Here is a 26,857-nt window from a genome sequence, read left to right as displayed (position 1 = left end):
CGGAATAAGGGTGCATCATTTCTCTGTCGGTTAGTTTTAACTTGTGACCGTCGTTCCTCTTTGTGAAAGCAGTTCGTCTCAGAAGGAAGGTTTTTCAATGATTTCACAGACATACTGAGCAAGCTTGCAGTTTTGCAATGATTTGGACGGAGAGGATTTGTCCTCTTTGGAGCTGTTTGCTGCACCTTTTGAAAACCTGCATATCAAACAGCTGATTGCCAGACTCCTTTTATAGCTGACGTATGCAGTTAATAGGCATTCCAACTTGATATGGCGCACCTTTGCAAATGTGATTAATTCAAAGTTAGTCTTTTTTTTCTTGAACTTAAAAAAGGTCATAAAGTGAAGTGAATACTGCCGATGCGGCGCACAGTGTATGCATATGAAGCTTTATTCATATCAGCGTCATCAAATTCAGCACAACGCTTTGATGATAACTGGCTGACTCAGTTCAGGTAACAAAGAGGTTCCCGAGCTGCACTTTGAAGGGGAGGTGTTAAAGGGTGTGGCCCGTCCTGAATGCCCTCGGCCTTCAGTGGCGAGCTGGTTTCCACACTGGTTTCCAATTAATTACGTCGACGACTCCCTTTCAGCGCATGGGACTAATAAATAAAACCGGATGAACTAAAAATTCAAAAAGACATGGCTACCACGACGCTTCCTTTTGGTCAATGTCAAGCATGCCGCCGCTGTATTTTCAAAACAACGAATAACTTCCACCAAGGATTCCTGCGTAAGAAACAGCGCGCCATCTAAATGAGGCATAATAGATGTGAGAGTGACATAACCATGTTGAAGGGATGTAAGCAGCCTGACAGGAACATGGCTTCTAGCAACTCCTGTGTTGCATTAGTGATGATTTCTCCAGGAGGCGCTCACAAAGAGTCTTCAGAGCGCTCTGAGCTCCAGCCAAACCCGGAAAAGCCCCCAAACAACGGGCCATGTGCACACGGGCGAGAGCTCCCTGACACAGCTTCACACGTTGTTATTCATAACCCACCCTCAACGCTGGCCAAATCTATATCCCCTCCCCAACGTCTAAAAAAAAAATATATATATATATATATATATATATATATATAGGTCATTCCGGTTCTAAAAATGTCCGTCTCTCCCTGGGGCTTGCCAGAGCATGAAATAGACTTTACATGACGTTAGCCAAGCAACAGCAACGAAGAAATGTGCCTTTATTTTTATTTTTATTTGTGGGGTCGCTGTTCATTTTTCAGCCCCTTTTGTTGCTGTAATCTAACATATGGCGATTCTCTATCTCCCCTCCTCTCTTTCACTTTATGACCTGAATAAGATATCAGCAGTTCGCCAGGTTTGGAATATGACAGGCGAGGCTAAAGTCATGTCGAGATTTAGATAATATGGTTGCGGAACATTTTCCTATGCTTTCCACCTCTTGCCTTTCAGACTTCCTCCATGCTGATAAGCGGGGCATGGATTTCAAAACCACTTCGGGTTTGCAAAGTGCCCCCGATATGCAAAGGTAGTCGCATGACAGACGGCACAATTATTCCCTACCTGTTTATAAAGCTACCTTTGCCCCCCTCCCCCTCTACCAGTTGCAGATAAATTACAACAATATCCCCTCTTCCTTCGGGTAGTGACTGCAAAGCTGCACACAATACCCAGAAATAAGCTGCTCTCGCCACCATTGTAGCTTTGACAACTTAGACTGCAATTTATGGAGGCATGCTCACTTGCAGCAAATTGGATAATAGTCTGGGGTTCTGTTTGTCGTAGTTTGGAGTTTACACACTTCCAGATACTCTTCCTCCACAAGCATATTGTCTCATTTTAGTTTTGAAACCCCCCCCCCCCCCCCCCCCCCCCACTCCTACATCTTAATTTCCAATGCTTAATCTCCCTGGTGGTTGTCCCTTGAAATGGCTTCATGTTTATTTAAACTCAAGAGGGTGACAGTGGAGCCCATTCGTTCTCTGTGCCGTTTTCTTACAGCCAGCCAATCCCGGAGCCATTCATCAGCTGGGCTGAGTGTGGCTACAGCGCAGAGGGCTAAACAGCACTTCACCGCAATGAGTGTGACATCAACTATCCACACAAAGAAGCACAATTACAGAGGAGACAGAGAAGGGAAGAGGTGGATAAATGACCATGAGAGAAACAAGAGGAGGAAGAAGAAAAAAAAAGGTGCGAAAGGGTGTCAGTCATGTAGCTTCTAAGTTTGGTTCTAGCTGGAGTTCTACTTTGTTCCACCACGAGCTGCGAGCTCAAGACAAGAGAAGAGCTATTGAATTAGTAAAGACCACACTCATCAAGAAATAGCACGCACACACACACACAAAATGAGTAGGAAAATAGTTTAGAGCGGAGTAAAAATATTAAAATCCAAGCGGTTATGAGTATGTTGCATTTAGCATTCGTTTGTCGTGATTGTTTTTTATTTTTATTTTAAATTTCTCTTCAATTAAAAGCTCCTCTCATGTTGTACCTTTAAAATGTAATCTAATGTCTTCGTGAAAAATGTCACACAAAATTCAACACGGCCACAAGATGCAAAAACGAGCTCCCCAAATATGGATAAAAGATAAGGGCTCGCATCCTAGTTGAGTGGAGAGCACAACAAAGGGAACTCGGGCTCGGATCCAAATTAGATGAAGATATGAAAAGATCAAAACCCGAGGAGAAGGAATGAGAAGAAAAAGGAATAGGAATTGGCAAACACTGACATTCAGCTGTGCCACGCTGATCAAATTTTAAAGGCAACATGAACTAGAGCCAAATGGCCTGCAACTTAAATTGGAAATAATAAAAAGAGTGAAACAGAATCAAGAAGAGTCCACACACACAGAGCGTTTTTTGTATATATCTATATATATATATATCTTCATTTATTTGAATATTTAAACCCACTAAAAGTTGTCAATACAACTTTTGAATGAAAGGCACAGGAAAAAAATCAGACAATGCTGATATACTCAAAAATAAAATTACAGTACAAAAGTGGACAGTAAGTTACGCACGTACAAATCCTTCCAGGTCCGACGTCCTCCATGGGGGGGGGGGGGGTAACAGAAATATATTTGACACAACAAAAGGAGGGGGGGGTTGAAAAACAGAAATCCATTAGCAAACTTCTCTTTATTGCTTTTCCTAACTTGCAGGGATCTCGTCAGCTTTCGGGTCTTGAAGGAGCCAAAAAGCAACCGCTGTGCCTTCTAGTGAGCCTCGACGTGGAGTCGCTCTTATTTACTCGCTTCCTGGGCCGTGCTACACAACACTCCACTGGGCATTTAGCATCCGATTTACGACATCAAAACAGATGAAATACAAAACATACGGAGCCCAAGAGTGGATGTTTTTATTTTATTTATTATATTAGAGTTAAGATCTCTCATAATCCATCCCCAAATGAGGCTGCATTTTGCGATTATGCATTAACTTCGTTGGCGCACTGAGTGTAGAAACCAATCCGACCCCCTAAGTAGTGCCAAGTCTTTAAATATTCAACAGAAATCTCTGGGCCAGGTCAAAAGCCGTTATTGGAGCAAGGAAGTAATTTAGGATATATTCATTCCCCTTTTTAACATTTACTTGATAGAGCTTACTGCGCTCAGCACTGGTGGGAGAAGTTTGAGAAAAGGATTCATTTATCAATTACGCACATTTAAAGAGAATTTGGCACTGGAGGCCACTACTGCGCTGCTTTATTGTGTTTTCTCGTCCTCTAAAGAATCACTTCTGTTCTGCCCCTTTCATTTAGTCACGCTGTCGAAGAAAAGCACGCCTAGGTCAATCCGACCATCATTTATCAATCATATGGGAGGCTAACAAAGCAGAGGGGATAGTGTGGCATTCTACGTCCAATCTTAGACCGGTATACCTCTGGATTAGGCCCTTATTGAAAAAGATCAATCAGAATGCAGGCCTGCCAGCTCATATAGGATTGTGTACACATTACAGCCCCTTTGGACAGCGCTATTGGGAAACAACTGGAGGGAAAGGTGCCGTCACTCTGTACTGCTCATGGTACTTAATATTACATATAGCCTCTTTGGTATAGGCACATCTGCATCAAGGGACCACCACTGTCCAATTATTCCCTTCCTTTTCCTATGTGCAGCTGTCTCACTCCAAAAAAAAAAATGAACAAAAAAAAAAAGATGATTGCCACAATCCTGGAACTCGGAAATCAAGTGATTGATTTGAGTAGCAGGAAATTAGACTTATATCGCCGTTGAGGGTTTTCTTTTTCTCCTGCATGTAAACCAACGCCCCCGCCTCTCTACCTGCTGGAGCTTGGCCTTCCCTGCCGCCTGACAGTAGGAGATTCATGCTACCTCCGCCTTCCCTGCAGCCATGCTACAGAGAAGGGAAAAAAAGCCATGGCACAGCAAAAATGTAAACGCACCAATGTACTTAAATTCAGCCCTGAATAAAAAAACAACAAGAAATCATGGGGGCCAAATTAAACAGGTGTTAAGATTTAATGATACAAAACACAACAGTTCTGATGGATTGAGAAGGAGGGATGGGGTCGGGGCTATGCTGCCCTTGTTGCTTGGGTACTCTGGTTTGCGGGAGTCCAGTGCAGGAGGCGTTTACCAGAGACCTCTCACCCTCAAGCATGGCAGCCCACCTGCGGGGAGGAGAGGTTCCCCTCAATCCCCTCTCCATCCTGGTTCTAACCAGAATCTCTTGGCGGACCACCCCTCTTTCTCACAGGAGCAAAGACAGGTTCAAAGCTAGAGTTTGAATAAATCTGCTTTGAAGTTTTTATTCTTACACTTCCTGATGCAAGACCCCGAACACCTTCCTGCTCTGGTGGGCAAAGAGGAAGGAATGACATCATGTACAAGAAGCAGGGTCTCAAGAGTTTGGAGATAAAGAGCACAGGATCCAGTCTCTCAGTGCGCCCGGCTGACGCCGACTCCATTCATTACCTGGCCGTGGCAGAGGAGGAAGCGGCAGCTAGCTGTGTGAGGTATTCACGCAGTTCCTTGGCCGCCTGGAAGCGGCCGTAGTGCTTTTTGGGTCTAGTGCACTCGTCCAACAGGGTCAAGAGTTGCCCGTCTTTGGCTATATGGGCAGGGGGATCATGGAGGAGGCCTCCAGTGGTGCCCCGCCATGTAGCGTACCGTGACAGCAGGTTCTGGCACACGGCATAGTAGTTGTGGTCCACTGTGACCCTGGAGCACAGGGAGTCCTTGGAGAAAGACAGGCAGGCCTCCCTGTCGCACTCCTCAAAGCGGCTCTCGTACCAAACGTCGTAGCTCTCTGGCTTGTCTGCAGGGAGACAGAGAGGCAGTTCTATGACACACACACAGCAATAAAAACAGTGGTCATAAAACAGTCAATAATATTAACATCGTCCTTAGGTGCACAACATTCATTTCAAATGTATTACTTTTTTTTTTTTTTTTTTAAAGCATTGATTGGGTCATAAGCTTTTTTTTTTATTATTATTATTATTATTATAGGTGAATATGCAATACAGTTTGTCTGATGAAAATCAAATTGCCTAAATGTTTTTGTATCACAGGGGAATACACATTTATATATATTTTTTGCACAGTGCTTAGGGTTTCTATATATATATATATATATATATATATATATATATATATATATATATATATATATATATATATATATATATATATATATATATATATATATATTTTGAAGGACAACTGATTTAAAGTGATTACCAACAAACAGTTTGAGTGCAAATTATTCACCAAGAAATCAACCTGACCAGAATCCGACAGGCCCGAGATGCGATATTTGACAACCCGTGGGCACAAACATGAAATTCTTTCTCAAAGCACACAGCCAAACAACTCTACTATCTAAAGTTTCATTTGACAGAAATGAAACACTTTCCAGATTTATTGAGCAAATAAAACCCTTTCTCCAGCTCATTTCACATTGCTTTTTCTCCTTGGAGAATTGTGCTGGGAACGGAGGGAGCCAAGGAAATAACCTGGAATGATGAGAGCTATTGGTTTGCGCATTAAAAAGCAGATCAATAACATTGTTGGGGAGGCAGTGGACCCAGAGGATGCAAACACATAATCAGTGTTTTAGCGTTGTAAGGCACTTCTCTCCTCCGGCTCATCAGAACAACTCAATCAAACATCCAGCGCTGCCCTGTTAGCAAGGGGCCCCTGTGGCCCCGCGAAGATGAGGGGCACATCAACCTCAATCAGTGAGGTTGATGAGATGGATTGCCACAAGCACGCACGCACACACACACACACACACACACACATATACGTGCATAAGCAGCAAAGTGAGCTGAAAGCAATTAATGTTTCAGAGCGAGCCATGAACGATCCTCTGATTGACAGGTGGCATCTGGAGAGTGTCCCGTATTTGTTCCCTTGTACCGACGGACACACAGAAAGAACGGCTAAAGAGAACAAGCAGGGAGGAGAAAGTTCATACTCAAGGACAACGATGAGCACAGCAAAAAATAAATAAATAAAATAAAAAAAGAACTTGACTCGGCTAAAGGCTAAAAGAAGCCTTCGGCCTTTTAATTTGCACCCCAATCCCTTCTGTTCTCCTCTTACAGCGGGCCCCGAGCGTAACAAAGCTAGAACATTTCCAAAGCAAACAACTTTATTTCCAATTCAAATAAGTGGGAGAGCCTCTCCCGTCTCCTGCGCCGTCCATGCTAAGGAGCTCCGGCCGGACTGGCCTTCACCTCCCTCCTCCGCCTTGCCAAGGCGACACCGAGATGGGACATCGGGCCTGAAATGCTTGTTAGCGTGGCCTGAGTGGCATTCAGGAGTTGGAGACGGTTTTAACAATGCTGTGTTAAAGTGCATTATTTAATACGAGAGAAAAAATAATGTATGCGTCTGTGTTTTCCAAATGCGGGTTGTATTTGTGTAAGCCGGGGAGAGAATAGACAGAGCGAGTGAAGTGGGTGTTACATTATACAGCATGTGTGAAACCATCCTCAAACACTATAAACTCAATGATGGGGAATGGCTCCTTTCGCACCACCGGATTGTGCAAACACACGGCGGCGCGCCGCACAACTTAAACACGGCATGCGCTTTATCCCGCCGCATCAATATGGATGCCCCTAACGAGCGGGCGCAACGGCGCACGACTTTCTGCGCGTATGACTCGCGAATCAATTGTTCTGCCCACCCCCCCCCCCACTTGGACCGATGAGATGCGCAACACACTCTTTCGCTTGCTTTCAATCTCAGGCTCTAATTGGAGGGATCAGATTCTCGGTTTGTGGAGGTTACCGCGCCTATTTCCGGCTGCTGTCCGACACAGGGCCCTAACCTCGTAATGCTCATTACCGCCGTCATCCCTCTTCCTCATGCTGTGGCCCGGCACTTGGCGCACACACACACACAGACAGATCAGACACACAAAGACGCGAGAAGCAAGCAAACACTCTTGAGGCTTACACTCTGAATGGCCAGGGTAAGCAGCTTGAGTCGTCAGGCTCTAAATGTGTGGGCCAGACAAAGGGAGTCTCAACCTGGATTGTGCTCCGGGACTTGCTGAGGGCTACTGGGACAGGGTGGGAAATTGCAGCTATTGGTGAGCACACACACACACACACACACCTCAAGGGGCAAAAACTACAGGACGCCAATACCTCAACGTGTTACACATCTATATGCATCCTCTCCAACTGAAAAAAATAAATAAAAAATACCACACGCTCGCAGAACCTCAACACCTTGCGACACAACAGTTTATCACTTTAATAGGTTTTCTGCAGGAAGGGATAATCTAAGAGCCTGACTGGGTGATCGTCCCTCTCTATGAAGTAGCCCCAGGAAGCACGACTGAGGGGGAGAAACCAGCCCCACTGAGTGTGTGATGTATAGCGCTTTCTGTCCTTGTTATGAAGTTTATTCTGGAGGGGCAAAAAAAATAAATTAAACTAGGGCAGCGGAGATGGCTTGTTATCCGAACCATCTTTGCTTTGATGGGGACGAGCGTGTCGGAGGAACACGGGGTGCTAAAGAAGTGTTTTCTAAGAAGAGAGGAAGCTTCGAGCATTTGCAAAGTTGCCCTCAGCCAACTGTCCCTCGAGAGCTTTTTCTCCAACCTTTGTCAGTGCCTCATGAGCTCCATTTGGTCGTGTTGACACAGAGTGCAGCGCTTTCTTCAGGCTGTGAGCAGTGTTTGAATCACACGTTGGCTTTTGAGGAGCTCTGTGATAAACGGTTGAAGAGGAGGAACCGCCACTGCACGAGTAGACATGTCATGAATACAATTAATGGCCAATTATCACTTAGAGTTTTAGAGAAGCGCCAACCTTTACAAGTAAACAAACAATTACGGCATCACAATTTGTCACGTAGTCTTAAGTATAAATATAAATACTGTTAAATTAGGTGCATTTATCTTATTGTGTAGCTCTAGTGGTAGTAATGGTTAAAGGTATGTAATTGTCATATCAACTGGTGGAATTAGCTGTAGTGGGACTCGGACATAGAGACATCTACTAATAATGACACTTACTCTGCTTGATCAGCCTTTTGTCTGCCACAAGAACGTTCTCGGCATCAACAACGATGACCTTCCCATCGCGTGGGCCGACCGCAAAGTTATCAAAGCTGACATCGAGCAGGTAGAGGGCAAACTCAAAGTCGTTGTTGGTGAGCTGCTCGGCGATGTCCATGAGCTGGCGGGCCAAGTCTACCCTCTTCTCCCAGGGCGCGTTGTAGAAGCTCCACAGCTCCTCGCCTACGTAGTTGACAGCTACCATGCGCCCACAAGCTCCCAGGTACTTGGCAAACGGCCACCCTTCATCTGACGGAAAGCTCTGGGAGGGGAAAAAAAAAAAATAGATAAAAAGACATCAGGCTGCGTAATGTACAGTTAGGCTGAAAGAAACAGAAATACCACGTTGGCTTTTAAAAGCAAAGGCTGACACAAAAAATATGTGTTTAACTTGCACAGAAACTAGTCTCTGAATAAAGAGACAAAAGGAAGAAATTCCAGACATCAAAACACAAAGTTGCCATGTGCTGCCCGTGGGTAATTTTTGATCCACAATTCTAAAGCACAATAGTTGAACATCTGCCAAAGGATCACATGAAACAGAGCCCACACTGGGTATAACGGATTAAATTTAATAAAAGAATAGAGCCAGTTTCTGTTAGAGCCCTACAGCTATGAGCCGATGTACGCTACAGTGCTTCCAGAGAACTGATAGGAGGCGATTTGTGCTAGCAGCAGTTAGCATGAAAGCCATATGTGTTGTGATGCAGCATCGGGGCGATTTTAACTGCTGCATGATGTTGGCTAACGTTGATGCAGTTTGGGCATGCCGACAAGAAATTAAATGTATTGCAAGGTTAAAATTGATTAATAATAAAAGTAATACGGCTAGCAGGAAGTTGACAAGTCACGGCTGCTGCACAAAACCTTAATCCCTCTCAGATTTACTCGACTTTATCGATGTCAAACAGGCACACACACACACACACACACACACACCATCATCTGCAATCACGCAAAGTCAAGCGTAACGTCTGCACAGGCAAACGCACATATAACAGAAACTTAAATGAGTTGGGTGTGAAGCAGCTGCATTTGGGAAACGTGCTCGGCTGCTAAGGGACCAGATTCTCTGTTTACTGCTTCCATCTCTCTGTATGAGCTCAGGTGTCTCACACTTTCCATACATCGCTTTCTTTTTCTCCTGGTCCATTATATTGCCGGGGGGGAGCAAGAGAGAGAGGAGGGGAAAAAGAGAGAGATGAAATCCCCCTTTTTTTGCAGACCACATTGGTTTCGCTGCAAGTGAGAAGCTCCCATCTTTTACAATAAACCCCCTCTGCCATTGCCCTCCATCTTTTACAATAACCCCCCCGCCATAATAATGATAACCCACAATTCCTATGTAACAAATCTCTCCTAGGACGCCGTTTCTGGCAGGCAGCCGCAACACAGACGCGAGTGCTCAAATTTCACAGGAGCCCCAGTAACCCTCCCTCTCTGAAACCCGATAGCACCGGAGATATGGCAGGCAGCGCACCGTGGCACTGTAGGTGAGCCAGAGGTGTGAACCACTACGTCTCACTTTACACTTGTGGTAATTCAATACTTCACCAGCTTTCAATCTATGTCGAGGGGGGGAAGGCGGGGGATTTTAAATATGCATGGATGTCCTAACTCTTTAAATTTTAATGAAATACAAATTATTTAAAAACATACATTTTAACCCCACCCAGCTGCTATATCCCAAATGTTGTATCTGCACATGTGGCACGTAGAACATGTAGGAACATAGAAGATGTGGCACAGTGACAAAGAAGCCGTGGCTGGTTGAGCGAATTGACTGGACAAGCAACTTTAAATAAACCTTAAAGGGCGAACATTCAAGCTCTTGAGCCTTTTTACACAGAGAGGCGGACCATGACAGTGTGTGGTGTACATCTATAGCATCTCCTGTTCCCATTAGCCTTAAGAAAGATCCACCACCAAGAGGGGAGCACAATGATAAGTTGCAAACAACGCAGTCTTGGTCGAGCCCGTTTCGCCAGAGGTGACCCAATCAATTGTGGGCCAGACAAAAAGTCTGTCAAGGAAGCACTACTGGCTTCCAGCAGCCTGTCCGTCTGTGCCCGTCATCCTTAAGACTTGGTAATGACTCATCCCAAATTCCCCCCAAAATACTCTTCACTTAATAGCATACCTCATTTTCTGATGTAGCAAACCTGACATGAAGGGGAATCTGAGGAAGAAGACATGCCTCACAAAAAGAAAATCCAGCAGATACGAAGAAACTTGTACTAAAAATTTAACTAAAGTATAATAGCGACTGCTCTCCCAAACACGCAGTACTGGCTGGAAAGGAAACAATCCCAGACTACTGACATGTTGCAAGCCACTGGGCATTCCTACACGAGAGATTTTAGGATTAGAGAATTAACAGGCTAAATATCTAAAATGGCTTTCTAATTTCTGAAGTTGGTATATAAAAGATTAGGTTGAAGCTGGATCAGTTGGTAGCACATCCCTATTAGTCCCGCTTCCCTTTGACCCAGATTCAAACCTCAGATCGCTTTATGCTGCTGCAAATCTAAGCGGCTCTGGGTCTTGTTGACAAAACTTAGCCGGTCCAATGTTACGGCTAAACCTGCTTTGTAAAACACCATCCTCCCTCTCACCCCTGCAGCGCAGATGGATAAATGTGGGGAAGGGGGTGGGGTGGGGGGGGGTAGACAGAGAGAAGGAGAGGAGGAGGGAGAGAATACGACAGAGACAGCAAACAGAGGAGACAAACAGAGTGTCTTTCACTGCTTCGCTCCAGTGGACAGGAGGAATAAACCAGCAAAGACCTGCCTGCTAAACACATCTCTCTCTTTGTTGTCAGGTTACAGCCTGAATGGGAGTAAAAGTAGAGCGACGGCAGATGGGGGTGGGAGGATGAATGCCCCAAGGCTACTTTCAGCTACTGTCAACGGCTGTTATGAGAACGCCTTCATGTCTGTCCAGCCCTCGTCCGCGGGTCTTAACATAGATGTCGCTCATTCACTGCTCCGACGGGCTCATTGCGATCCGTCAATTACCGGGGCCCTGACAGCTCATACCTATTTTCATGAGCTTCCAAAGTTTCATATGCAATAAGTCTAAAAGGTGGAAAAGTACTGAACAGTGTCGGCAGGCACATGGAAGTGGGCACCTGAGCTTTGGATTCAAACTCCTTTTGCAAAGCTTGATGAATACTCTACGTGTCCTACCAATCATTCTCCCGTGGCGCTCTTTAAACAGTTACTCTGCAGAAGTCATTAATGCCTGCAATGAGGCGTTGAGGGGGGGATACATTGGAAAGCCCAGCCTAATGCTACACCCACTGCACTCTCCGAGCAGCATTTGGGAGGTACTGCGTGTGCGTTGTATGTGCGAGGACGGCACAGGTAGTGAATTTTGCAGTTCCCTTTAGTAAAGGGTGCAGAACTGCCAATGTCACATCTCAGCAGCTTTTACTGCTTTAAAAAAAAAAAAAAAAAAAGGTCTTATCACTTCTTGTCCCTGTCATTGGATAAAAAAAATATAACTTTTATCTCCTGCTTAGTAAAACCTTTAACTCTAAAACCTGGAGCCAAATGCTCTCTTATTTTCCGTACACTTTTTTTTGGTAGAATCTCTCAGTAAGAAATAATGAGCCTGACCCTGGAGACAACAAAAGCTGGGGTGGAAAACGGACCAAAACAGAATTGACTCATTACAGTCGACCTCCCAGTGACTTCTGAGCCTTCGTCTGACTAATCTAACCTTAAAGGTTGTACACTCCAGTAGGAGGGGGGGAGAGGGAGAGAGGGGGGTGCTATCACCCCCCTCCCTGTATTACAACAGACACACTGGCATCCTCTTGAGGGGGGGGGGGGGGATTGGAGTGGGCTGAAATGAAACAGGGCCATAGACAAATGGGCAGCCTCTGGAGGAGAGGATGAAACGAATGGAGCGAGAGGCACAGGAACACACACCTGCGTCCTGACATCTGCTGACAAAGGCATGCCCTTCTACTGGCCACTGGGGGGGAGGGGGAGGGTGTGTGTGTGTGTGTGTGCGTGCGTGCGTGCGTGTGCGAGTGAGAGAGAGTTCGAAAGAGTCTCTTTGTGCATGTATGCGTGTGTCTATGTGAAACTGTATTGAAGTGCATGTGAATGAGAACATGCAACGTGACCAGGGCTGATAAGAACCTCTATTCAGGGGCTGAGTAAACATGAACGGCTCCCAAGATATTGCCTTGGCCAGTCTGCAAAGAACACTGGTCCATCAAACACACATACTTACACACACACACACACATGTTTATAAAATGCAAGATTTAAACCAGTTGCCTTCATCCTGCAACCACTTACAGCAAAAAGGAAATGAGTAGTTTGCCACGGAGGTGATTCATGTGTGCAGCTTGTTAAAGCCCTGAGCAGGGTGTGGTTTAAATTCTCAAAAATATCTTTCCCAGGGAAAATCGCACCGCTTCATTGTAAACAAGTTGGGACAGGACTGTGAGGATCAAACGCTAAAGTTGAGGAAGCATGGCGGACAGACGCATTAAGTGAGACACAACAGCAGCAAACAAAAATAACACAACCCCCCCCCCACACACACTTTCAAGCCTGATGCTGCAAAATTAACATTATTTATCCCGTTTATCAAAAGGGGCTTAGCGTTACGAAGGGGTCACATCTGCTAAGCGAGGCAAAGGCTGCCAAGCTGGACTTGAAATGTTGCTTTTCTGTGCAGCTCTCCTGTTAACCTTGTGTGTGTGGCGAACCCCGTCTGGCATTTTGCTGGCCATTTAAGTTAAAGATCCAGTTGGTTAGTTTGCAGCGAGAGCTCAGGTCCCACAGGGGAGCCGGTGCTAACTCCTCATCCTGGCACACAAGGCACTAGCCCTTTCTTCTCCTCTGCTCACGTCTCCTGCTGCTTCTCCTGTTCACCCCGCTTCTTCCCCAGTATCTCTCTCTCTCTCTCTCTCTCTCTCTCTCTCTTTGTTCCAACCCCAAAACCTGCAATACAGGGCAGCGATCTGTCCGTTCCCAGATATCGAAGCCAGGAAATGCCTCGTCAGAAAATGGGGTGTATGTCTGTGGAGGAGAAAGTAGAGTAGAGATCATATCTGAATTTAGAATAGGCCCTGCCCCTTTCTTTACCAGACATGCGGTTCAAAGAGTGCAAAGTCACAGTCTGTAGAGCTGGCAGCCGTCTTGGGAAACAGGAAAATCGTTAAGGGAAGAGGACTGAAACAAGAAAGGGCTGCTGTATGTGTGTGTGTGTGTGTGTGTGTACACCGAGCTCAGATGAGAAATCCAAACCAAGAGGTCAGGTAGATGGACCAAATAAGACTGTGTACAGTTGGCTTGTGCAGCGTGAAGGAACATGCACACGATTCAATGAGCTCTGCTGATATCAGTGACAGAAATGAGTTAGCTCGGTCTTTGAGTTCCGCAAGCCTTCGCTTTATAGAGAGAGAATGAGTGTAGGAAGAGGAACGAGAACACATGGCAGCGCTGCTCAGGGTTGCCTCGCAGAAAACCCCTTGCCGACCTGAACCCGAGCCCCTGCGCACAGAGCCGCCTCATAAATCACCACCACTGGAAAACGAGGAATGTATTAAGTCATAGGCAGGAGTGTTGACTCAGTCTAGGTGGTATTGCCGCCCACACGGTTGAGGAGGAACCCAAGTGAAGCTTGGCCTCAGACCTGAGGACTGTGGGTTTGAGGCCTACATCAAGGGTTGTGTATTTCAGATCAGGCGCCAATTATCTTGGGGGGCAGCCGGGGGGGAGGGCCTGCTGCCAGTGACCCTGCACTGTGCCCTCTCTGCAGAACGGGGCCAACTGAGAGAAGTCCCCCTACAAAGTACAATTAAGTCTCTAAATGCTAGAAAAGACTTCAATTAATATAATAGGACGTGACAGCCTCCAGCTTGTTCCAAAATAGCTACGCTGCCAGTTTAAATAAAGTTTTTTTTTGTTCCCCAAATACAAGGGTGAAAAGGCTCAAGACTTGAAGATCCCACACCTCTTATATATTTTCTCTGACAGGAGCAAGGTGCTTTAAGGCAGCGGACGGTTTTATTACTGCAGACAAGCTGGTGTGCTAAAAATCATAATCTTCCTCAACATTAAGCCTGAGGCTCTCCAGGGGACACCGCACAGTAAAGAACCACTTGTTTCCGATCCATATTGGCAATCTTAAGGGGCCCGGGGAGAGTTGTGAATGTGGTTTGACTCTTCAAAAGTTACAGAACTGCATCTTCAGGATCTGGGCGAGAGGTAGGTTGGTGTGCATGCTGCCACACTACGAAGCGTTGGGTCGGTGGGGGGTAAAATCTAAAATAGGAGAATAGGGTTCAGCCACAGGCATTTAACTAACCAAACACAGCTGTCATGCATGTGTGTGTATATGCATGTGTATGTGTGTGTTTGGAGCGCTGTAGAAAGAGAGAAAGGATTATGGTAACACAAGCAGTCTGGCTCATTCAAATGGGGGGAAAACACCACAAGGCTCTGGTTTGTACAACACCCCCCTCTCCACTCCTCTCCTCTCCTCCTTCTCTCCTTTCCACCCACCAGGGCCTCCATCCAGCGAGGGCAGCCAAGAGAGGGGAGTCGGGCCCAGATAACTCCCTGTCTTATCCTAACAGGATTCAGTCTGTACACAAAGGCCTATACGAATAATGAAAGGGGGTTTGGGAGCACTTGAAGCAGGGTTAAGCGGTGTACACAACCTCCTCTCTTATGTGCTAAGAGCGTCACAATCCCCCAGACCCAAAAACAAAAGGTTCTAATCACAGACTAGCAACTTAAATACTATTTACCGGTAGACCTCAGCCACTGAGCCAGCCTTAGAGACAGAAGCCTCTTACTTAAGCCGGGATAGCATGCAGTGTCTGTGATTAAATGAAAAGAAATAAATCAAACTAAAAACAAAACAGGCTTTGATCCTCTTTGTAAAAGGAGGCGCGACCCAGAAAGCCAGACCATACAACTGCAGAGTTTTTCCTGCACAGACTATATAACGGCTGAAGGAGAATTTTGAAAAATACACTATTCTAGACATTTTGTGATCCATCTCGTTACCTTGCAAATATCTCATTTCACAATCGTTTTCTCATATTTCCCCAATATAGACCACTTTTTTTTTTTTAGCCACTATATTTTAAAAACAAGCATTCATCATTTTACGTGTGTAGGTATGTTGCGCATCTGCTTATGACCTGAATTCATTCATTTTCTTCTAAAATAAAAATCAAGGTTCAGTAGGTCAGTCGAGCTTACATCTTTTGCCTCACTTTCTGCCAAGAACCACCCTGAATTTATACCATTTAATTTGGCTTCATTTCCCAAAGTGGATGAGCATTGTAATAGATTATGCAGAGCCTCATTAAATCATAGCATACCAAAGAGGCACACCCCCCCCCCTTTAGAAAATTCAAACAAGCTGCTAGTGTGTTGCTCAAAGCGCTGAGAATGTTTACCTCACATTTGCGTTAAAATGCAGCTGTCAAAGATGTTTGGAGGAAGCGGAGATAAGGTCATCCATCTAATCTCTCTTTTGCCTCTCCTCCGATATAGTATCTGTGTTCTGGGGGGTGGGGGGGGAGATAAAAGAAGGAAAAAAGACGGTGTTTTGCGTGAGAGGTTCGTGCCTTCTGACGAGCATGTCTTTGTGTCAGGTGAGGACGTGTGTTGAATGAGGTGGTGAATTTGTGGGGAGGCGGGGTGAGAGGGTAACAAATAGAGGAAGAGGGCCGTCTGGGAGAGCACAGATTTTGAGTCTGCAGGAGACGACTGAGTTAACCCCGCAGGCCCGTCGCATCCTATTCTCAGCTTCACTGAGCAAGACAGGGCTGAGGACCAAAAACAAAACAAAAAAAAAAAAAGAGTGGGAGCGCAGTCACATGCTCCTGGCTAACTCCCCAAGCTTAATGATTTGGAAAGGAGGACGAGGCTGAATCAAACTAATTTAAGGCTGGGCCAGATGTACTTCATCAAACGCAACCATCACCTGATGAATCAGTGAGTCACATAGACGAAAGGAGAGAAGCCAAGGATGGCAAATAAGGTTCTAGGCGGGGAAATAGAGAAGAATTAATTGCTCAATTTTCATGCAAACCAAGTTACTGTCCAATGAGGGGTACAAATTAAACAGTGTCATGTAAGTTCTCTGGCTGGCAAAGAGATACAAATAGATGCATTACTACAACAGAAAACCTCTCCGGCCAAAAGATAAAGATGCACAATCATTTTTTTCCCCCCCCCAAAGCCAAATTGTCTTCCATGTAACACAGTGGGGGTGGTGTGTGCGTGTCTGTGTGTGGGGGTGTATATATTTATAAGTGCACGCTTGTGTACCGCGGATCACACAGAAAACGCATTGTTTGACAGACCCCAAACAACACAGATTGTTTCCCACTGACAAAGAAGGTCTGGTTTCTCATAGTGAAACAGGGCCGATTTACTGCCTGTGAGTTCAAGACTGGAAACAGAGAGTGCAGCTCACTGAGCAGACACCAGAAACATTATTGACATTATCCAAATGTAAAAATAAATCCAAAACTTAACTAAATGACAGTAGGAAATCATTTACACTAAATATAGCAAACTTATTATGCGAGTGATACTGACCTATCCAGCTTACTGAAGATGTGTTTGACTAGAATGAAGCAAAATGAAACATCGCTTGACAAGACGTCAAACGGAGATCAGGTTTCATTAAATTACCGGTCCTAAAACCCACATTCCTCTACCTTTGGTTGAAACCAGTCCCCCACACAGTAGCACTCACCTCATGGGCCAAAAGGAGAACACGGTGTTGCAGTAGAGCACGTCTCTTATTTAACCTCTATAGACGCTATTAATTCTTTATGGTCTACTGCTGCCCAACCTTGTGTATGGAGGTCTCTCGGAAATATTTTCTCCTCACCTTTTGAGTTCAGTGACGCTGACGAACAGTCAGGCGCTGTGATTCTCTGGGATTGTCTGCCACATTTCTGTGTTTATTACCCATCCATATAATCCGTGCCCAGTCGGTTACCCCTGGCCAACCCACGGTTCTTTCTTTCCGATATATCCGCAGGTTACAAGTTCAGCACGGGGGATTCATCCAGCCTCTGGACTCGGGCAAAATACCGTTAAAAACACTGATGGAATTATCTGGCGGTAGTTTGTGGAGCGCACACAAACGGACGGGGAATATATAGCAGAGAAAGACACAGAAAGGAGGAAAATGAGAAAGGAAAGAGTAGAAAGGGCGAGGGCAAGTGACCCCAAAGGCTAATCAGATTTTATAGATCAACTGGAATAAAAGGCCAAACTCGCCTTTTGTCCTCGGAAATGCCTGGAGGTGCTCGGCCCCATTGTGTGTGTGTGTGTGTGTGTGGGGGGGGGGGGGGTTGGTCTGCATAAGTTATTGAATGTCTACACAGGCCTTGACCATTGTTGTTCGGACACGGACAATGACAGATTGAAATTGATTGGCCGATTGTAAATCTGTGAGCAAAAAGGATACGGACATATATGATATACAGTATGGCTGCTCGGACATGCAGGATGAAAGTTCAGATGTCGTAATTTTACTGTGACAATCGCGTTTGTATCAGGCGGCCTTTTTTGAAAGACTTCTAATGTTGCAGCGCATTATTTTTATTATTATTAGTCCAGCTGTGTGAAAGACTTAATATGCAACCTGTCAGTCTCATGAAAGATAAACACTTCAAGGCAACAATTTCTTGTTTTTTTTTGTCCATTTGTTCAAGTAAACTAAATCATGGTTAAAAGCTTTTATTTTGGAAGATTAGTGAAGGATTAAGGTTTATTGGTATTAATATTAGTCAGCAGCCTCGTAAAAGATCCCTTCACATGCCGTCTCCAACAAATGAAGCGAGTCCAGAGGACACAGACGTATATTAAAATTAAAAACAAATCGGACCATTTAAAAGATGCATTCTTGAATAATTCAAAACTGCCCTACATAGTGTAAAATATGCAGTATTGCCGCCAGCAAAAATCGCGTCTTTTGGGAGGCCACCGCTCTTAAACCCTTCTCTATTCCAAGCAGAGGAATATGCATGCTCCAGATAGCGGACGCATCGTATCGATGTAGTCTAGAGTTTAGGGAGGGGTGTAATGGAAGAGGAGGATTCCCACCCTGTAATTTACTGGGGGCTTTGTGGGCCAACACCCTGGCTTGTTTACTGAAGCTCTTATCCTCTTTGTAGCAAAGGAAATCCAGGAGCTGTGCCTCATCAACAACTCTGAAAACACCTGGGGCCACAGATCAGCTGACGGACACCTCTTTGAAGAAAATATTGCATCTTAATAAAGACAGTAATAGTCAAACATCAGTCAACAAGACATAGGAAATAGCCTTAAAAAGGCATTATTTTTTTTCACACACACACACACACACACACACACACACACACACACACACACACACACACACACACACACACACACACACACACACACACACACACACACACACACACACACACACACACACACACACACACACACACACACACACACACCCACACACACACACACACACACACACACACACACACACACACACACACACACACACACACACACACACACACACACACACACACACACACACACACACACACACACACACACACACACACACACACACACACACACACACACACACACACACACACACACACACACACACACACACACACACACACACTAAGCGGCTTCCATCCTGAAAACACACAACCGTGAAACAAAGTTTAAAAACAGACCTGTAGTACGAGTGGTTCTGGGTTGAATGCCAAAGTCATGAGCAGCTGCATTCTCTCTGTGTCTTTGAGGTTCTTTAGCAGGAAGCTGCCCGAGTCTTTGGTCTCAGCATACCTGCGGACCACGCGGTCCAGCAGCCTCTGAGAGGGGCAGTGCACCAGGTCTGACCAGCCCTCCACCACCTCTGGAGTGAGCAGACGAACGTCGCCGTTGATCCGGGCGAACTCCGTCTTGTACATTGCCTGGATGAGGTCACAGCGGGGCCTGCCTGTGGCCCTCTTGCAGATTTTCTGGTCTATCTCAGCCAGCTCCTGGTTGGAGCCGAGCCTTTTGAGCACCACGCGACGGGTGCCCTCCCTTGGCTCGCCGTACTGCGCAAAGTAAACGTTCTTGACGTTGAAAACATCGAGGAATCGTAGGCGACCCCAGGTTTCAAAGGAAACCTGGCCGTTCATGAACTTGCGGCACCAGCTGGTGCCAAAGCAGGCGGGACACTTGTTGAGGTTGATGAAGCGTCGGTCGGTGAGCTCATTCTTCTGGAAGGAGGCGAACAGGTTGTGAGTGTTCATCAACAAGATGACAAACAACCCCACAACCAATAAGAGCTTCAGACAGCGGTACAGGCGGCCAAGTTTGAGAGGCAGGAATCGCAGCATGATGGTGGGGGGGGGGGGGGGGAAGGTATTGAGACGATCGTCAGGGAGCAAACCTCAATGCCTCTCCGTCATGGTGTACCGGGGTAGCTTCTAAAGCGGCAGGCAGGGGCAAGGTTGGCACAGCTGCCCCGTGCCAGTCTCCGGTAGGGGCCAGTGAGTCATGTTCCCCCTTCTTGGTGTTTGTGTGCAACCTCGAGCCAGCAGGCCTGAAATCAAGCAAAGAGAGGGAAACTCATTACAGCAGGGAAAAAGAAAAGGCTACATTTTCATAAAAACAGACATCAAATGAAAACAGTCCTCAGATGTGATAACCCTGATAAAACTTAACAAAAAACACTTGTGCCTGTACCCAACTAACTGTCTGTTTGAGCGCTTTCTCTTTGGGAAATGATTTATTGTATACTGCCCCAATGTAAAAGATAAATAAAAAGTGTGAAAGGGAAAATAAAGTGTCAATGATCCAATGAAGAGGGAATGTACAACATCCTCTAGTATAAATAAAAAAAATGTGCTGCACCTCTAAGGATGACTCCTCAGAGGATCTTCCACAGCCGTGACAAAAATATCCATCACTTATCCTTTCAATGCACAGCAAAATAACACGCCGCCCGCATACCGCAATAGTTACACTGAGTTCAGAAATCTTCTTCTCGCTTCAAATGGAGAAATCTCATTTTGCATTGTGAAGACTCACGCTGTGCGTAGTTTAACCTTTGATCAGAGTTGCCCTGCGCCGTTTTAAATTAGGCTTTGAAGTCGCTTCTTTGAAAATGGCTGGTGTCACTAAAATAACGTCTGTGGTTGAGGGGGTGAAAGAATCTCCGAATAGTTATATTAGGCAAATCGATGTCAGCAGAAGAGGGAACACTGAGAATTAAGCATGGGAGAAAAAGAGACAACAATCTGGATTCACAGTACAAGAAGAACGCTCCAAGAAGCCTCCCCCACCCCCACTAAGCCTGCACACGATGACGCCAAGTTAGACCCCTCAAATCAGCTTTTAGCAATGAGCCTTGTAAGTCGCTTGAAGAAAGACAATGACTCGGGCCATGCAAATTAGCAATCCTCAATTAGAGCTCATTAGGACATGCCTATTAGGACCGCTGACTTGAGAGGGCATGGCGAACAAGCGCGCACACTAGAGTGATTAGTGTGCTTGTCGATGGGTTCCTCTCGCAGTTCGCTTTTAGATCGAAGTGGCTGAGATCCGGAAAAACACGGGGGCTCGAGGCAGCCAAAAATTTGAAGTGCGGCTGCGGAGTGTCAGATAAGAAGCTGAATACACTAGATATTACGTCACACCTGTCTGAAAAAACACTGAGCAGATCAGGCCAACATCACTCATGTAAAAAAATAGACCATATCCCAAAAAGGGGAACTACAGACAGCTGCACTGCATACATTTTTAAGAAAATAAAAATATGATGCATGCATATTTTTTTCCCTTTTTTCACCACAAATCTAAAAGTCAGGCAGAGATGAGCGTATGCTTTTCTTCGCTGTACCAAAGGTATGGCAGGGATAATGAGTTACGTTACATCTTTTAACTGGAAGCTCTGACGTCATTTTTTTAAACTACATAGCTGCAGAAAATCTTTACATACATACATACATCTGATTAATCTCAGAAGCAAGCAATGTACAAAAAGATAAATGGTTATTTATTTAGTCTGAAACAGCATTTCATTGGGCAAACTAAATAAAGAAACTGAACATCCACATCAAGCCGACGTCAACAAAATGCCTCCAGTGTGATGAATGAACAATAACCCATTAGCCGCATCCATTCAGAAAGAGCTAAGAAGGCTGCCAACACACTCATTTATTAATGTGAAGAATGAATTCAAATTCTGCAAGATGCATTGGGAGATGGTAAATAAAGAAACAAAAGTCTGTATGAAGAACCACCCAAAAACAACTTCAGATAGGAGCCAAAAAGGATGCGCGCCTCTTTCTACAGGGAGCGAGGGGAAGCGGATCGCTTGAGGGGAAAACTGAATATCCCGTTGCAATAAGATCTCGATTCATGTGTCATTTAGCATCCAACAGAGGAAGTCGCAGCACAGACGGAGCTGCGAGATCTTGAGTGGAGATATGGGATTTAACTAGGATCAGCATACGGCTCAAAGAGGACAAAACATAACCTCAGCCAGGCCCAGAAGATGATCACCCCCTTCATCCTAAAAGCGAAAGCAGCCGAGAGCCAGGGCGAGCTGCAACAAGCCCCCGAACAAGACCCGGACGGAGTAATGAGATGCACGAGCTGGCTGGCTGACACAGGGAGGAGACATGGCTGCCTCCTCTTCTCCAGAGAAAGCTTTAGGCCACGATTACCTTTGGAGCGTTACCTGGATTATGTCAATAATCGTACTAATTGCTGAAGTGTAAAGTATAAGCCACACACTGCATTTCGTTTGTTAATGAGAGACAGCCACGGTGTTGAAATGATTAAAATATTGACAATGAATTGCACGAAGGTGCCACCGATGGCTTATCCTTGATCCTGTACTTTTGTTTAGCATGAGGCAGGCGAGTATAAGAATAGAGGTGCTACTAGATTAGACTTTTTATAGCCTGCTGCTGCTTCTCCTACACAGAGCAATAAAGTGAATAAGGCCAACACATTCAACTTTATCGGAGAGATGCATGGACATCTAGGACGAGGACATTTTTCCCTGGCGATTACCCGATGAGATGGCTTTTATTTTTTTATTAATTTTACACCTGCAAAGCCATCGCTATTTAACTACCTCGCTGTCTATTGCTGCATGCCATCCCAACACAGAGTTATCCAACGGAGCAGGCAGAGAGGAAGGCAGACTGTATAGAGCTCATGGTTGCCTATACAGGTATTTGACAAGGTCAAAGGTCACTTAAAGCTCTAAATTGAAGCCAGACGCTGTGTGGTCCAACACAGATGTTACCCGGCAGAATAGAAGGGCAATGAAACTTAAAGCAGTGTTTGCTTCTGGATAAACCTCATTTTAACCACAGAAAAACTTGTGTTTTAAATTACTCCTCATCCGCTCCCCGACCCACGGTGCCTCTGCTCCTTCTGCACTCTGCAAGAAGGAGCGATGCAAAACACCAAGAGGAAAACCTTGTTTAGAGTAAGCACCAAAATGACCACATCCCACACAAGCCTCTGCCAAAACTGGGGTAAGAAAGTTTTTTTTCAGCATACTGCGTCTACAAAGTACTGTGGTGAGCGCTTCGAAAGAGGCAAAGAAAAGAGGGCAAATCAAAGGATGCCTGACTCCTCATGCATGGGAGATGAGTCTCGCATTCAAAATGTTCCAAGTTTGGCAGATGTTAAGAGCCGCAAAATGGCTCATTACCGAGACAGAGAAGGCACAAGATGAAGCAATAGGCCCCATGTTGGCTTAAAACAGAATGACAAAGGTCGTGACAGAAGATAAAATTGTAATGTCCTAATATTTTAAGTTTTATTCAAACTTAGATTTTGTCAGGAATAACACAGAGAAGAAAGAAGGGGTTGAAAGGGAAAATTTCCGCCATGAATAACCTTTTCCGCACCTCATTGTGTAAAACTGGTTTCAGATAATGTCGTACGAGGGCAAGGCTACTCTCGGGCTAACCCATTTCCTTCACTGCACCTGAGGCTAAACTTCATTAGGATATAATGAAGTCAAGCCACACACACACACACACCTGATTAATTCCACTGGGTGTGCAAAAGAGAGTGCAAAAGACGAAGTGTTGAAAAAGACTGGCATACACTGGATGGGGTTGGGAAAAAGAAAAAAGAGAAATACAGCGCAAAAGATATCATTAATGCATAGCTAATGGACACCAAGGTGAGAGGAACTGAGTTATTGCTCTGTGATGAGATGAATGGAAAGAGACCATACGAATACAGAGTAGCAGTCCTCTCCATCTCGGAACGGATGCAAACAAACATACAAACGCATCTACCCACCGAGTACGCCGGTGTTGCCACCAAAACAGAGTCAAAGCTCGGAAAGAGCCCCCTCCTTCCATTGCAATGTGGGGGTCGAGCTAAATAGAGGAACTACTGTTGCCAAGGTTATCGAACGGGGGAGTCGATAATGTTTGATAGAAAGAAAAAAGGAGGAAAAAAAAAACATTCAGCCGCCACCGGAATGCCTCAGTACAGCAAACACAGACGGTGACGGATAGATACAAATGCCACAGTCGCCCACCCAATGGAAAATTGAGTCGTCGGAACATAAGCATCAAATTGCAGAAACCCCACATGAACATTAAACCATTCATCTCTGGCCAAAACCAAACGATAGAGGTTTATATTAGGAATGTCAATGATATCCACTTTGCGTCAAAGTGACGGAGCCGTTTGGAAGGACGCACTTAAAATGGGGATTCTCTGGATTCTTCCAACTGATAAACATGTTTGTTTTTGTTTACTTTAAAAACAGCTGTACATTTCCACAAGACAGCATCATTCTGGCACACATTTAAATATCATGTTAAATCCATTGCAAAAACAACGGTGTCATCTAATTGAAGCTACACTTGGACTGATTAAGACAAGCTGTCAAAACAAGTTTTAGTTTTAAACAAATGGGAAATATGTTTGGAGAGAGGAGGGGGGGGGGAGAGGGGATTGATGACCTAAGATACATTTATTTAATTTAAAGGTCACTTCCAATGAAGCTGCATGTGTTGTAGAAGTTGCTTTATCAGAGTTGGATTTGGTGAGTTTGAAGGTCAAAAACTAAAATATGCTGCTCCCGGCAGAGCGCTGAGAAACATTCAAATCAAACACCAGCAGAAAGTCTGAAGTGTTTCAAATTGGTCTATTTTCATACTTCCCTTGACCAACCTTGCAGAAAGGCTCCACAATTTGTCACCCGTTATGACTAAATGAAATTCGTTCCTAGCAGCCCGCTCTATTCATAGGACAGTAGAGAGAAAAATCGGAAAAGGACTTATATTTTATCTGAATCAAACCGTAGCACCGTTTGTAATCATGTATTTTTATTGGGAGAAATCAAGGGCAGAGGTTTGCAAAAAGCGTGCAATCACAAAAATCTCATGGTCATGTCAATTCAGCCAGGATTGCAATTAACGCCATTATTTGCAATGTATGTGCCTTCCTACCTGACAAGCAAACGTCTCACTCTACTGTTTACTTACGCAGACAAAACAAATATACCAAATCAATCCATATCAGGGTGGCCAATGGGAGACATGTGGAGGTACATTCACTGGAGTATCCAACCATTGCAGTGCTTAGTAAATCGGAAGCAATGCAAAGACATGTTTTGTTGAAGAAAGACTTTCAAATTATATAATTTTTTTTTATTTTCTCAAGCCAATCAAATATATTCTCATTTCATCATTTAGTGTTGCTCCAATATATGTTCTGCACACACACGACCAAATTAGTATATGTTTAGAAGTATATAGAGACACCAAACTGTAGTCTGGTACATTATTTTGTTTTGTAGTAGTCATTAAGTTGCGTTTAGGTACCAGTGGTGGTCACGACTATTACGCTTCAAACAAAAGAAAAAGCTGCCAACAAAAAAAAGATACGGCGTCTAATTGCATGGCAGGTAACGTGACGCCGAGATGCCAGAGATAGCTTCTGTTGTAACCAAATCCCATCAAAAGCATGTCGGGCATCTGATAACATAGGTTGTTTCTCCCAAAAACAAAAAAACTGTCCTCTCTTGTGTTATCATGTCATCAGTCCTGAGGTAACGCTAGCAACAGTGACGCTCTCGCGCGCACGCTCTCACATTTGAAGGCTACATACTGAAAAAAAACTAATACAATAAGAGAGTTTACGCTTTATTAGTCAATTACTCGAGTCGAGATTGAACAAATCGCCCTCGAATTCACATTTGGGGCAATTCCCAATTAAAAAAAAAAAACAACAGCGAGTAGTTCAACGTGAACGCGGTTTGCAACGAGGAGAAGAAACACTGAAACAAACCTGTGTGACTTTTACAGTCTCCCTCCGGGTCCGTAGTAGGAGTGTAACGCTCACCGCTCAGTTGATACCATTCTTTAAAGTTGCGGCTGCCTGCGGCGACGCATACTTTAAAAAAAATCTCCGCCGACGATTTGAGTGAGGCGCAAAACAGCTTCTTCAAAGCTGGACGGAGACCGCTTTATCAGGCAAACTCACACGGACTCCCCGTGCCTAGCTCCCGGGTATCGAGCCAGCTAGCCTGCTAGCTGCTGGAATAAACAGTTGGGATGTCGAGTCTTAACTCTTCGTACACCGAATCTTTCTGACCGGACGACGCGGTCCTCCTCACACAAAAAGACAGAGACGTCTGCGTTGTGCGTGCACGTCCGTCCGCTTATCGCGAGTCCCTTTGTGGCCACGGAATTGCCTTCTTTTTTTTTTCTCTCCTCTCGGGCAGCGGCTCACTCCTCCAATACCACAATGGGTTCTGTTTCGAGGCTTTTCAACACCAGCCTCTTTGCCCTTTACGACACCCGACGCCCGTTTACGGCAGCGGTTGCTAAGCGAGTATTCTAATATTGTCTTGTCTGGAATACCGCCCCCAGTGCAAAGTTTGCCCAAATAGCGATTTATTTGTGTTCTTTCTTCGTGCCGCAGTCAGTCTAAAAGCGACATTTGGCGGAAGACATTCACATAAACTAATAATAAACGCAAAGTGGTAGATTAATTAAAAGAGCAACATAAAATACTGCAGGTCATAGAAAGAGATTATGTACGAAATATTACAAGCATTCTGCAGTCATAGTGGACTGCTTTGGTGGAATAAAGCATGGCGGGCATGTGGCCGGGATCAGAGGTGTCAGTGTCAGAATTGCACTACAACATTGATTATGAAGAGATTATCCTGCACAAATTACGCAATCAAGGCAAAACAGATAACTGTTGATTAATATTTAATTGCATTGTGAGCCAAGCTTCAAAACAGCCCCTTTGTTTTCAGACAACATAATGGAAAGTTGGAC

At 44.9% G+C, this 26,857-nt stretch overlaps 1 protein-coding gene across 2 annotated transcripts; it reads right to left on the bottom strand.

The window, feature by feature from the left end:
* Window positions 1-3,069: 3,069 nt before the first annotated feature.
* Window positions 3,070-26,308, bottom strand: dipk2ab (divergent protein kinase domain 2Ab). 2 transcript variants are annotated; one of them, XM_034560620.1, is made up of 4 exons: window positions 25,857-26,308; window positions 19,259-20,118; window positions 8,479-8,782; window positions 3,070-5,280 (listed from the first exon to the last, which is right to left on the bottom strand). In XM_034560620.1, exons 2-4 carry the CDS (start codon window positions 19,910-19,912, stop codon window positions 4,910-4,912), a joined length of 1,329 nt encoding a protein of 442 aa, XP_034416511.1. In that variant the 5' UTR covers window positions 19,913-20,118; window positions 25,857-26,308; the 3' UTR covers window positions 3,070-4,909. The 2 variants fall into 2 exon arrangements, with proteins under 2 accessions (XP_034416511.1, XP_034416512.1); XM_034560621.1 differs by having other exon boundaries at window positions 3,070-5,256.
* Between the last annotated feature and the right edge of the window lie 549 nt (window positions 26,309-26,857).

Source organism: Cyclopterus lumpus, chromosome 20, assembly GCF_009769545.1.
Source record: "Cyclopterus lumpus isolate fCycLum1 chromosome 20, fCycLum1.pri, whole genome shotgun sequence".
NCBI classification, from domain to species: domain Eukaryota; kingdom Metazoa; phylum Chordata; class Actinopteri; order Perciformes; family Cyclopteridae; genus Cyclopterus; species Cyclopterus lumpus.
This window is presented reverse-complemented; position numbering and strand designations above follow the sequence as displayed.

Coding starts and splice junctions, on each gene's coding strand:
- dipk2ab (XM_034560620.1), bottom strand. CDS start 19,912: ATGCTGCGATTCCTGCCTCTCAAACTTGGCCGCCTGTACCGCTGTCTG. Junction 8,783..19,258: donor CAGAACCACTCGTACTACAG/GTCTGTTTTTAA, acceptor TTCCCCTCCCAG/AGCTTTCCGTCAGATGAAGG. Junction 5,281..8,478: donor CAAAAGGCTGATCAAGCAGA/GTAAGTGTCATT, acceptor TGTGTGTCATAG/AACTGCCTCTCTGTCTCCCT.